The 12,615-nt window shown below is 41.3% G+C and overlaps 1 protein-coding gene across 2 annotated transcripts in view; it reads right to left on the bottom strand.

Moving 5' to 3' along the window:
* The window catches only part of NF2 (neurofibromin 2), a 1,458,300-nt gene that overhangs the window by 327,381 nt on the left and 1,118,304 nt on the right, over positions 1-12,615 (bottom strand). For both annotated transcript variants that reach the window (XM_044068458.1, XM_044068457.1), the window contains exon 15: positions 3,663-3,822. In XM_044068458.1, the coding sequence (XP_043924393.1) occupies positions 3,663-3,822 (160 nt within the window). The remainder of the gene's footprint in view (positions 1-3,662; positions 3,823-12,615) is intronic.

The raw sequence follows: 12,615 nt of genomic DNA, 5'->3' as shown, positions 1-12,615 counted from the left end.
TCAGGAAGTTTGCACTGTAACTTCCAGTGGGCGGAGCCTAAGCCTTTTGACAGAATCAAGTTATGTCCTTACATTTTAAACAAATGTTCACATCTCTGGAACCACTGGGGTTATGAAAGACGTATAAATGGCAAACCCTTCAGCACAAACTATTTTTATATTGGTAGTATTCTTTAGGTTCTAGATTTTAAACCGAATTTTATAAGTCACAGTAAACACAGTTACTATTATATTCTCAGCAACCACTCAAGTTACACGCATACTGTCAGCAGCACTTTATTCATCTGGCTGAGAGCTTTCATACGAGTCTAAGTAATTCTGTCTTCTTACTTGATTGTTGAGATATTTAGAAAAATGTGAAAATTATATTTAAATTAATATCATAAACACAATTAATATCTATTTACCTGCAATAGACAATAGTCAAATATTAATGCAGCTGAGTTTGCCATTACGTAAGCTTTAAGATGAAATCTTTTAAAACCTTGTACAGAACATGGTTTTGGGATTATTGATGTAAATATAAACAAGCAATAGCTGACGACTACAGGCATCAGTAGAAGTTAACTGCAGATCCACCTAGAGGCATCACTCAGATGTAATGAGTTGCTAACATCCATTACGAGTTCAATTCTACAGAATATAACCTAGCAAATCTGATAATAGGATCATAGGAGATTACTAGGCTAATGGCTCTGGGGCCCTTACAAGCCTAGCCAAGAGTTTAACCCCAATCAGCACCTACTGCCCTTGTCAGTGAGGGACACAGGTGGAACCCCTGAGACATATTTGTGGTTACCCATCCACTCATCAAGGTTGTGCTTGAAGAGGGTCAGCGATGTACTTTGTTTGACATATATGGGGAGTCTATTTCAGAGACGGGGCAGCCTTTGGGAGACAAACCTGTCTCTTCATCAGGTTTTGTTAATGTCACATATTAGATTTTAAGCCTTTTGATCGGGTACTACGCAAGGAGTTAGACTTCTGGATATGGAGCATCGCTAGTAGAGTAGGGTCTGAGACTGCCTTGTAGGTGAGACACAGATCACCTCTGAGCAATCTGTACGATACAGAGTAGAGTGATAGCGATTTGAGACTGTCCACATAGGACAGATGTTGGAAGCCATGGATTCTCTCTGCGAGGTATTTCTGTGGCCTTTCCAGTTGGTACAGGTGTTTGAAGAGGTACATACCAAACGGGGCATTGTACTCTATTACTGGCCTAATGAGGGAGGAGTACAGAGAGGTAATAACCTGTTTTTTCTGGATGCAATCCCTTTTCTTATGAGGTGAACCAAGTAAAAGACTTTTCTGACCACTGCCGCTACATAATGGTCAAATGTGAGATTGTTGACAACTTGTGTACCCAGGTCTCTCACCACAGGTTGTGTGCTTAGGGGGTTGCCATTAATGTGGTAATCAGTAGGGGTCGTGTTTTTGCCAAATGGTATGATAATACATTTTTTTGCATTTAACTTAAGGCCATGACTTTGGCACTAGCCATTTGTTGCTGTGAAACCCTCTTGAAGTATGTTAACATCATTTGGGGAGTTAATGACAGCACCCAGCTTACAGCCATCCGCACACTTGGTCAGCCACAGAGGCTATCCTAGGGCAGCATGCTATCAGCATTGTGCGAAGTTAAGCAGAGGATCATTATAGACCTTTTTCAGGATGACACAGGCTTCTGCTTCTAGATATTAAAGCAATATACCAATGTACTATGATTAATGATTAATAATGAGCTGTTTACTTGGCATTTGATTACTCTGAGCTAAAGTATCTAAAGCCTTGGGAGATCGCAGTATCAAAACAGTGGCATTTGCAAGGTCACAAAAGCATGCAAAACAATTTCTTCTTATTTCCACTTCCCACCAATGGGGAGATGCAAGCTCCCACAGCCCCTGACTTCCAAGTATAGAAGACAAAAGTAAAATGCACTGTCTCCCTCTTCTACAAGTCCACAATGCAGTCAATGCCTGACCTGTGCAGACCTACCATCTACCAAAATGTTGACAAAGGGAAACTTGTAACCATCCTGTTTTGATGTTCCTAGATGCACATTTCCCGGCTCTGGCAACATGTACGCCCCCCCAAGTCAACTCTACTAAACTGGTTTACTTTTCTAATGAGACTATGGCTACCAAGAATGGCTACCAAGAATGTGGGGTTAAGCATATAGGCATCCCACCTTATTCTTTGCAAAGGGTCTGACACCATCCTTATGAAGGGCATGTAACAAAATCAATGAACTTTAAACTATTTATTTAGGTGCTTCAACCTCTTTCACAAAAAATAAAGTAAAATCATTTACATTACAGCAACAGTATAAATAATACTCGCATAAAAGTCCTGTCTGGACTAAAACAAAAACTACAATCACTACTACAGGAAAAACAAAAAAAAAAAAAAAAAAACTTTGGCATCAGCATCAAAAAATCTCTCGTTTTTTTTTTTTTGCTTCCTTGCCTCCTTGCAACACAGCTCCTCTCCTTCATCAGGTGTACCAGTTCCACCTCTTCACTTTCGAAATTTCCAGATAGGTACATCAGGACTCCGTACTTTGTCCACTTTTCTTTCGATCTTCTTTTTAGATGCACAGGTTGATAAGACTTGCACCAGACTCACTAACTTTGCTGATGATTGTAAAATTGGGCACCATTTTTCTCACACTTTGCACACACCTGTTCCTTAGAAAGGGTGAAACACAACCTATACCTACTAGATAAGTAATAGCTTGGCTTTCAATGTCAGGAAATGTACCATGTCAAAAAAAAAACTCACAGAAGACAAGCAACCCTTTAATAATTAAAAAGGAACTCCAAACAAAAACTACAGTGCTTATTGCTAATGAGTTTCTTATCTTCCTTCTTTTTTTCCATGCTCCCATGGTGTTTTCTCGCACAGCCATGTGTTTGGAATGGGGGGGTTCATTCCTAAAACAAAAGTGACTGACCATAATCAAGGAAGTATGAGGGGTGGATGACAGTTGCCTGCAACTAGCACGCACAGACCTCTGCCACATGGGGAGAGGGGAGAGAGAGCAGAAGCAAAGGGCTCAAAAGACTAAAAACCAGGTGCTGTTCAAGCTACTTTTGGCGAGGTATGTACCAGGGATGGTTCAGGGAGTTGAAACAGCTTAATGCTAGCACTGAACTTAACTGTTCAGTCAAATTCTGAAATACCTGCTCAGTCCTCTTTCACCACACAATGAACAGGCTTGTTAAAAGTTTGAGAGGCGGGCTAAGGGAGGAGCTGTGTGCACTGTCTCAACTTCTGCAATTAAAGGTCAATGTCTAGGAAAAGAAGAAGAAAGCTGATTTATTTCCAGGCCCATGGTGTCCCAAAAATATGTCCTTGGAGGGGGCAGAGTCTTTTCACACTGTAGGGCTGTTTTCTGTGAAGAGTCCTTAAATGCATACAGCCAGAATCTTCTTCGGCTGTACACAGTTTCTGACTAGCTCCTGTGCCCCGTGGTTACTTATCGTGCTAGCATTACACAGGTCAATGACACGTTCTTTGCCGATTTCTTTCTTCCATATCAAATCACAGTGAAAACCATTTATTCAAGCCAGGATACTGTTACCTCATGGAACAAGCTGAACTCACCCTTAACTACTTAGCTACAAAGGAAATACTACCCAAATGAAGTAAGCCCTTACCTTTTTGATTGTGCTGTACTTATTATTCCCTCGCTCCATATTCTCATTATGCATGATGTCTAAAGGAGTCTCCCGTTCCTTCAGTTTCAAGGCCTCAATTTCAGTCTTCAACTCATTGAGTTGCTCTTGCAAATGTTTGCTCTTCTCCATGTACTCTACCCTAAAAACAATGCAGTGTTATTAGCACCATGAAAAAAACATGCTACTGCATATGTACTCATCATAGCAGCTGATCTGCTGAAAGCCTTGCTCTGTACAATTTAGAATTTTCATTACTCCAGTGCTTGGGGGCATGTTGTGATGCCCCACCTCAAACTAGGAAGCAGTGTCAAACTTCTGTGCATGCAAGCTCAATCCCATGCACTGGGCAAGTACAACCTGAAAAGCACAGTACAACCTGAAATATACAGAAGTAAAACATAAAAATATAATACTGTACACTTGCTCACTTTAGAAGAAAATCCATTTACAGACAGTGGATGGAGGAGCCATGGCAGAATGGCATTTGGATAATAAACATCCACTTCAGAAAGCCTCCTTGTAGATCAAATGATGCAGTGAGCACATGTCCTGTTATATCTGCATTTGAACACTTTCTGCAGTAACTAACTATTGAAAATCCAGAACATGATAGCCTTAACTGAAGAAAGGCCACACTGGAAGGTTCATCCTCCTAGGAAAGCCTTCAATGTGCATGTACCGCAAGCTCACATTTACCACAAGCAGGTGGACAAGTTCAGGAATACAAGCTTTCTACTGCAACCTCATTCAGGTCATCAAGGCAATAACTTCATAGGCCCTCTTTGTGGGAAGGAAGGCTTACAATGAAGCATGGCCAAGAATGCCCTGATAAAGACAATCTTCTAAGGTGTGGCAAGAAAGATTCTGAAGAATATCAGGGTCTACAATCACACAGCAGTTAAGACCCAAGGACACCAACATACAGTCCCAATGATAGAGCCACCTCTGATGCACCATGGGCAAGATGCCATGAAGAGTCATCAACCAGAGTTCGTCATATAGGAGGTGATTAAGCTGCTGAACTCCAGGGTTAGAAAGATCCCCATTAATAACAAGAAAAAGGCAGGAACAGAACTCTTTTTCCCCTCTCCAAATAAGGAACAAACTCTAAAGCCCATCTGCAGTACCATTTTTCCCCTGGCACAGCAGTTCAACAAAGAATGCCTGGTCGTTGTGCGGAGCTTTTCCTGAAGGATAATCTAACAGTTCTAAGCTGTGACCATACGCGGCCATGATTACAGCCTATTAGTCTACAGTAACAGCTCTCAAGCTGAGATAAGCACCATTTCAGCCTCCACAAGTATGACTTTATTCTAGGATTTACAGTCCCATTTGATTTCTAGTAGGACTGTCAGACTATGACTGCTATGTCAGCAAATATAACCTTCTGGGAAATTTGACAGGCATAGCCAGGGGTGGCAACATGGTCTGATGAATCAGGGTCTTCCCCTTCTTGCAATGTACAGTTTAAAACACACAGTTTTGCTTTGAGCAGCTGAGGGCATGGCTGAAAATGTCTTTGTTAAGTGTTAGGCCAATTTTGGAGAGACTGACAAGAAAACAGAGTTTAAGCCTTCCCCACTCTTGTGAATTAGTGTGAACAACTGCCATGGTTACAGCTGCAATGCTGCACAGTTCCTTCACCAGCTGGCAGCAAAACATATATACAAATAAAAAAATAAAGAATGCATCATCCTCTAAAAAGAAATCAGAACTCCATTTTCTTTGCTCGCTGTGCACTTCTGCATTTTGTCATGTAGACTTGTGAGATGTAGATCATTCTGACTACATTAATGAGATTCGATATAGATAACACAGTAAACCACTGACTACAGGCAGCGATTTGCATTCTAAAGTGCTTTCTCAGCATGACTGTAGGAGAACACCTTGTACATTTTTTGTTGGGGGTGTGTAGTATCCTTGCTTTGGCCCATGTCTACACACATAAATCAGTCCATTTAGCAAGACTTAAATGTGTTAAAGCATTTTAATTAAAGCACCTTCTGTGTTACAGTGTGCGTCTTGTTATCAGGAGTTAATCCCTAAACCCTTGCACAGTACCTGATTACGAACAAAGTTTCTGTATAACAGGATCCCATCATTCTCATACTAAAACAGGCAACAGTAGATGTTATGGCCATCTCACCTTGTTATGGCTCTCAAACTAAGATGCGCAAATGCAGTTAAAGTTATACTGGACAGCATACTGTACATTTACTGACAGTGCCATTAATTAATTAATTTATTTATTTAATATTTGTTGACCGGGCTTGATCATACAAACAAAAAGAAAGAACCCCTCCATATACACAAGTATGTCATGTACTGCCTCTTCTCACACCAGTCCCCAACCCTGACCCTGAAAAAAAGCTTCACATTAAGACGCATTGCAAACTTTTGGTGCTCTTTAAATGGACATGACATTTTACAACAGCCATGCAGATGTCACACTGAGTGCAGCTTGCTACTGTGCATCTCAATACATCTTAATCTCAACAACTGCCCCACTTCCTAAGACAGAATGTTTACTTTTTAAAAAAAAAAGTTGGGCTACCCTAAAGAGAGGGAAGTAGGGGAGGGTTTGGAGAACTACTTCATTTTTTGGGTGCCTTAAACCAGGTCATGTGCAGCTTTACTTAAAGTAACCTTATCCTGGAAGGTGGCATTAAAGATGTGATGCTTCAAATAACCCCTAAAACAAAGGGCAGCTCAAGTGACAATGTCTACAACAGATACATGCCGATGTACACACTTACTCCAATTCAAGCTCACTGGGAGCCTAATCCTATCCTGATTCTCAGTGGGTGCAAGAGAAACTATTCCTGGATCGGGTACCAGTCCATCTCATGATGTGAGTGAGCACACACACATATATATCTATTTATGTATATATCTGCATATCTACTTATCTATACAGATAGATAAATATACACACATACATACATACATATATATATATATATATATATATATATATATATATATATATATATATATATAAACTCAGGAACCCCACACAGCCTTCCTGAAGACACTGGAGGGTATAAATGTATCTCCAAACACCATCATATTGGGTGACTTCAACTACCTGAATATAGACTGGGAACATTACTCAAGCCCTAACTTTCTAGCCCAACGGTTCCTGGAGTTCATAAATTCAAATGCAATGGAACAGCTAGTCACTGTTCCCACGAGAGGAGAAAATATACTAGATCTCATTATCACAAACATGGGGACAAATGCTCCACACGGAAGTATATCCCTCATTGGTGAGATCTGATCATAAACTAATCTCACTGGAAATCCACATCCCCACCCCAAACAAAAAGACCACAGTGAAGAACTTCTCTAAAGCAAACTTCACACTACTCAAGACTGGTGTGGTATCCTTCAAGGCCCTTGAGCCAGTGGAAACCACAACCCAAGCTGTGGAAGCCCTTACAAATGCCTTCTATGAACACCTCCAGGACTGCATGGATCAGGCAATCCCAAATAAAACCAAGACTCTTTCAAAGGGCAATCGTCCAGTCTGGTGGTGCCCAGCCACTAACAAACTTTTTAATAAGAGGAGAAAGCTATTACATGATAGAACAAAATCCATAAATGATCATTATTAGTAAAAACAATCATAAAATCAACTAAGGCCAATTTTGAGAGAAAAATTGCCATGGATTCAAAGGACAAGCATAAGGCCTTTTTCAGCTATGTTAGGAACCTGGGTGGAAACTCCCAGATATGCTCAGAATTAGTCCAAAATGATACAAAAATCACTGAACCCACAGACATTGCCAACATACTGGCAGACAGGTTCAGTGCAAACTTCACCCCTCTCCCCCTAAGGAGATAACTATCCCAGGAGTAGAGGAATAACTATCCCAGCCAGTGTAGCCTCCCAGACATCTCAAATGCACAGGTGAAAGCTGCTAAAGCTAAAAACACAGCATCAATGGGACCGGATGGTGTCCCCGCTGTGTGTGCTACGAGCTAAATGAGGAATTAAACCGCACATAAGGCAGCTGTTTAATCTCAGCCTTACCACAGGATACAAGGAGGGGAGGGTGCGACGGCAACTGTGTCCCCACTCCACGCAAGGAGGAGGCGGTCTCGGCGCTGTGGTCCACCTCCACAAAGGCGGTGCCTCTACAGACCCTGGTAATATAAGCTTAACAAGTCTAGTCTGCAAAGCTATGGAGAGGATCATAATGGAGCTCATAAACAAAGATATAGGGGACTTGCAGACATTGGACCCGACCCAGTTTGGCTTCGTCAAGGGCAGATCATGCCTTTTGAACTTGGTCGACTTCTTGAAACAGTCACCAAGGCCATTGATGAGGAAAGGCAGTCCATACAGCCTACCTTGACCTTGCAAAGGCCTTGACACAATACCCCTCGGTATTGTAGAAAACTTACCAGCTTAAATGTAAACCCATATGTCACAAGATGGGTTGCAAACTGGCTTAAGGACAGAACCCACAGGGTTAGAGTTGCTGGCACTATGTCAGACTCCAAGCCGGTCACAAGTGGTGTCCCACAGGGCTCGGTCCTTGGCCCCTATTGTTCGGCATCTACTTTCAGAAGTACAGGCCAACATGGGAGGACTTTGGCTGACAAAGTTTGCAGGCGACTGCAAACTGGGCCTACAGTGGAAAGTGCATCGACACGGATATCCTTCAGAAGGGACTCATGGAAACAGATAGCTGGTGCCAGAGCCATGGCCTGAAAGCGCCAAAAAATGTATAGTAGTGCCTTCGGGAAAAACAAGGTAACCCCAAGCTACCATATAGGTGGCAATCCACTAAGCAAAGAAGAGGTTATCAGTGCCCTGGGGACCCAGGTTGACAGTGGCCTTTTTTGACACACCACGTTGCTAAAGTGGTTAGAAAGACCTTCTACATTGCCCACCTGATCATGAAGGGATTCACATCCAGATCTAGTGAGGTCATTGTTCCCTGTACTCTTCACTTATCAGACCAATGATCGGAGTACAATGCCCCATCGGGATGTATCTCACCCGACATCTGCAGCAATTGGAGAGACCCCAAAAGTTCCTCACCAAAAGGATAAAGGGACTCCAAAATCTGTCATATGCTGCCAGATTGAAGAAACTCCAGCTCTATTCAGTTGCATACCGTCTGCTCAGAGGTGACATGTGCCTGACATGCAAGGCCATGTACATGCTCCACCTCAAAAAATCCAAATCCACCAAAACCACTAGAGCAAGCGACTTAAACCTTAGCACGGATATAAACAGGACGTGCTGGAGGGATAGATTTATCACTCAGACTCCTCATGCTGTGGAATAAAATCCCGGTCCATGTGAGGCAGAGCACCTCGCTGGCTCTGTTCAAGAGAAATCTTGACCTGTGGATGGGAGATCGTAGGTTTATCCGGAATCATCTCTGTGTCACTGCTGGACAGAGGCACAACAAACTAATGGGCACAGTATTTTTCATATAAGGGGTGGGGCTAGGCTTATAAATGCCTTAGGGCAGATAGCCTAGTATAAACCTATGAACCTATATATATATATATAGATATATATATATATATATATATATATATATATATATACACACACACACACACACACACACACACACACACACACACACACACACACACATACACACAGACAAAAATGCATTAAATCATATATAGGAAATTTAAAAGATGGAAATTTCACCCATGGCATGATTTTGGGATGCAGGAGGCAAATGAAGCATTCAGAAAAAAAATTCATGCAGGCACAGCCAGCTCCACTGGCTTACAGGAATAAAGCCTTAACTACATCTCACAGGAGACCACAGTTTGATTAGTGGTGAAGGCACCTACTGGCATAAGGGAAGAGAGGATCAACTCTACATTGCTTGCCTCTCCTTAGGGGTGCAGGAATAAATGCCCATAGCATATGGTACCATGGTTGAATCCCCTGTGGTGACCACAGCACCCATGGCTGTGCCTGCTTCGAGGGAGGCAATACTATCCTAAGGGGTTACACCACTAATACAAGCAGTTGATACTGCTCACTGAAGCCCACTGCGGGTGTTAATGCTAACCAATGATGGGGTAAATGCATGTCAATTAATAGCTTCTAAAATGTTGTCACTTAGTTTAAATAGCATGACTCTTGGTGAGCTAAATTCTTGATGCTGTTAAACTCCACATCAGCTGGACTGGCAAAATAAACATCTAATTCACAAATTCCTCAACGGTTGTCTGTTATACATGAATAGCTGACAAAAAAAAATCACAGAACATCTGAACACTTCTGTGATGTGGATATCCCACCACTGCCAACCAATATGGGATATAGATATCCCATCACTGCCAACCAATATGTAATGACCCTCCAGCTATGGGCCAGTAAATCAAGGAGCCTCAATCCTCACCACTGGCATTTCATTGGAAGGATAACAGGTACAGGTGTACACACAGACAGACAGATGCACACACACACACACACACACACACACACACACACACACACACACACACACACACACACACACACACACACACACACACAGTATTTCCAGATGCAGCTCTCTGCATCAAGTGTAATCTCCCTCAAGAGCATACAGAGAACAGTCTGGGGCTGGTTTCTCCCTCTTTCTCCAGATCCTCAATAAGACACCCTACTGGCACAGCTATAGAGTTGAGTCCTTAGCCAGGGTTCCAACCCAAGTCCTCCAACACTCTCTCTGTCCAACCAGTGCTTCGTGTCCCTGCCCAGCTGACCACACACACACACATGGGAAAGGCTGGCACAGGTTTACTAGCTATGCCCCCTTCTGCCCAGACTATAAGATAGTTATGACTGCCCCAGACACTCCTGCCAGCTACCTTAAGGCTCTTCCAAGGGTACCCAATATACTGAGTGAAATTAATATTAATACAAATGGTAGTTTGACCAAGAGCAAGGTTTTTAGGTGTGGCCCACACAGTGTCACCAAATAAATAGGCAAGTACTCTCAAAACATAAATATCTCTACAAAGATCAGCCACAACGGAAGGTTTAAATATATTTAATAATAAAAGAACAAGAAAATACTTTAGTATAGAAATAATAGAATAGAAAGTACTATAGAGATAATAGAATAGAAAGTACTAAGTATATATTCACAGTGACATCAGAGTTCAAAATACAGGAACTATTTAAAATAACACTGCAAATAAAGAAAATCACTATCTAAACTAAGCTTCACTATATTCCTGACTGAATCTACGAGAATTATACTATTTACTAATAATGTACTTAATAGAGCAAGGCAGATGACGTGGTGAATGGTTCTTTTTGTTGTCAGGCCCAAGACAGAATACAGAATGCTCTGTCTTACTAAGAGACTTCTCAAAAAATTATCTAAAATATTACTTCTGAGATAGCTTGCAGAATTATATCACTTCTGGACATCTGACCTCTAGTTCCAATGCAAACCCCCACTGCTGGAAGCTGGCAGGACATAGCACTTGCCTGTAACAGTACACACACAAGGGCTTTTGCTCATTCATTTGGCAGATGCTGGAAGTCATAAAGCAATTGCATACCTCTACACTTCCACAGTAGTAATTAGTTCACCCTACAGACAATACAGAAAGCTTCTTAATACAGACATTGTGTCTCTGGCCGCACTGAAACCTGTGAGATAGCATCTTTATGGCCGCGCCTATAAAGTGATTTCATTTATTTTTTAAAGTTTGCTGAACTGGGGTTAACCTCCTGTCTGCCAGTTTCCTGTTTAAACATATACATTTAAACAGTTACAACAGTGCATATAAATTTCTGTTCTCTACAGTAAGGTACACTGTGGATATATTTCAAACAAAAGTACTTTACAAACACCTTTTCAACACAAACATCTGTACAAATCAGTTTGATATACACATGACATACAGTTCTAATACATTTGTAACACAAGCATCTTGTATAAATCAGTTTGATATTCACAAATGATATATAATTATTTACAAAATTCCATCTACCTGTGTTGGCAGTACCTCCTTTTATCACACCTTCCAGTAATTGGCAATAAGAAAAAGAAAAAATGCAAATATAAAAACTATCTCTCACTGGGAGGAACAGAGGAATAAGCAGTATTTTTTCTTAAATTTACTTATCTCAGGTTCTTGGGATGATGTTATGCAAGCAGTCACAACAAACATTAAGAGAAGACCCAAATAAAATATTTCATGTAATTCAGTAATGTTCATCCCCTTTGTCTAGAGGCGCTTTGCAGGATAACCCTGGGAAGAATATATCTGCTCATCAAATTATTGGTGATTAACTTATAAAACAGCAGAGTATTGCTTTGTTCAAGGTGTAGGGAGGGGCTTGTTTCCCAGGCATGGAATGCATGGGATAATGTACCTATTCTGTCAATGTTTGTTAGTTGATGCAAGTGGACATCCTTCGTATGAGTGTTTCAGAGTCCACTGGTTCTGTGGAACAGCATGAGGCAGAATAGGGCCAGGACTTTCATAGCTCAAAAAACAAAGCAAAGATCACTGAAAGGAGTCAGAGGAAGTCTGAGTACAAGGAGATAAATGTCCACCTAAATGGGTGACTAATGGACTTAACACCAGTGATCTTTAAGTTAAGAATCTCTGAGATATCTCAAGTTGGACAATATGTTTAGAGAGGTATATGCCAAATGGAATACCACATTTAGTGACAGGACTTATGGGGACCGAGTAAAGGGGAACTAAAACTTCTTTAGTTCTAAAGATGCTTTTGAAAATGTGTGGGGTCAGACAGAATGAGTTCTGAACTACAGTAGGGAAAAGATGATCAAATTATGTGAGTTATCAACATGACTACCAAAGTCCCCGATGACAGCATCAGTCTGAAGGGGTATATGTTGTTTATATCACATAAGGTAGAAGAATGTTATTTAGCTAACAGAACCGCACATTTGTTATCAATTAGCTAAATACC

Source organism: Protopterus annectens, chromosome 4.part0 (assembly GCF_019279795.1).
Source record: "Protopterus annectens isolate FY-2018-M chromosome 4.part0, PAN1.0, whole genome shotgun sequence".
NCBI lineage: Eukaryota > Metazoa > Chordata > Ceratodontiformes > Protopteridae > Protopterus > Protopterus annectens.
Note: the sequence above shows the minus strand (reverse complement) of the source record. Positions and strands in the feature narration are given on the sequence as shown.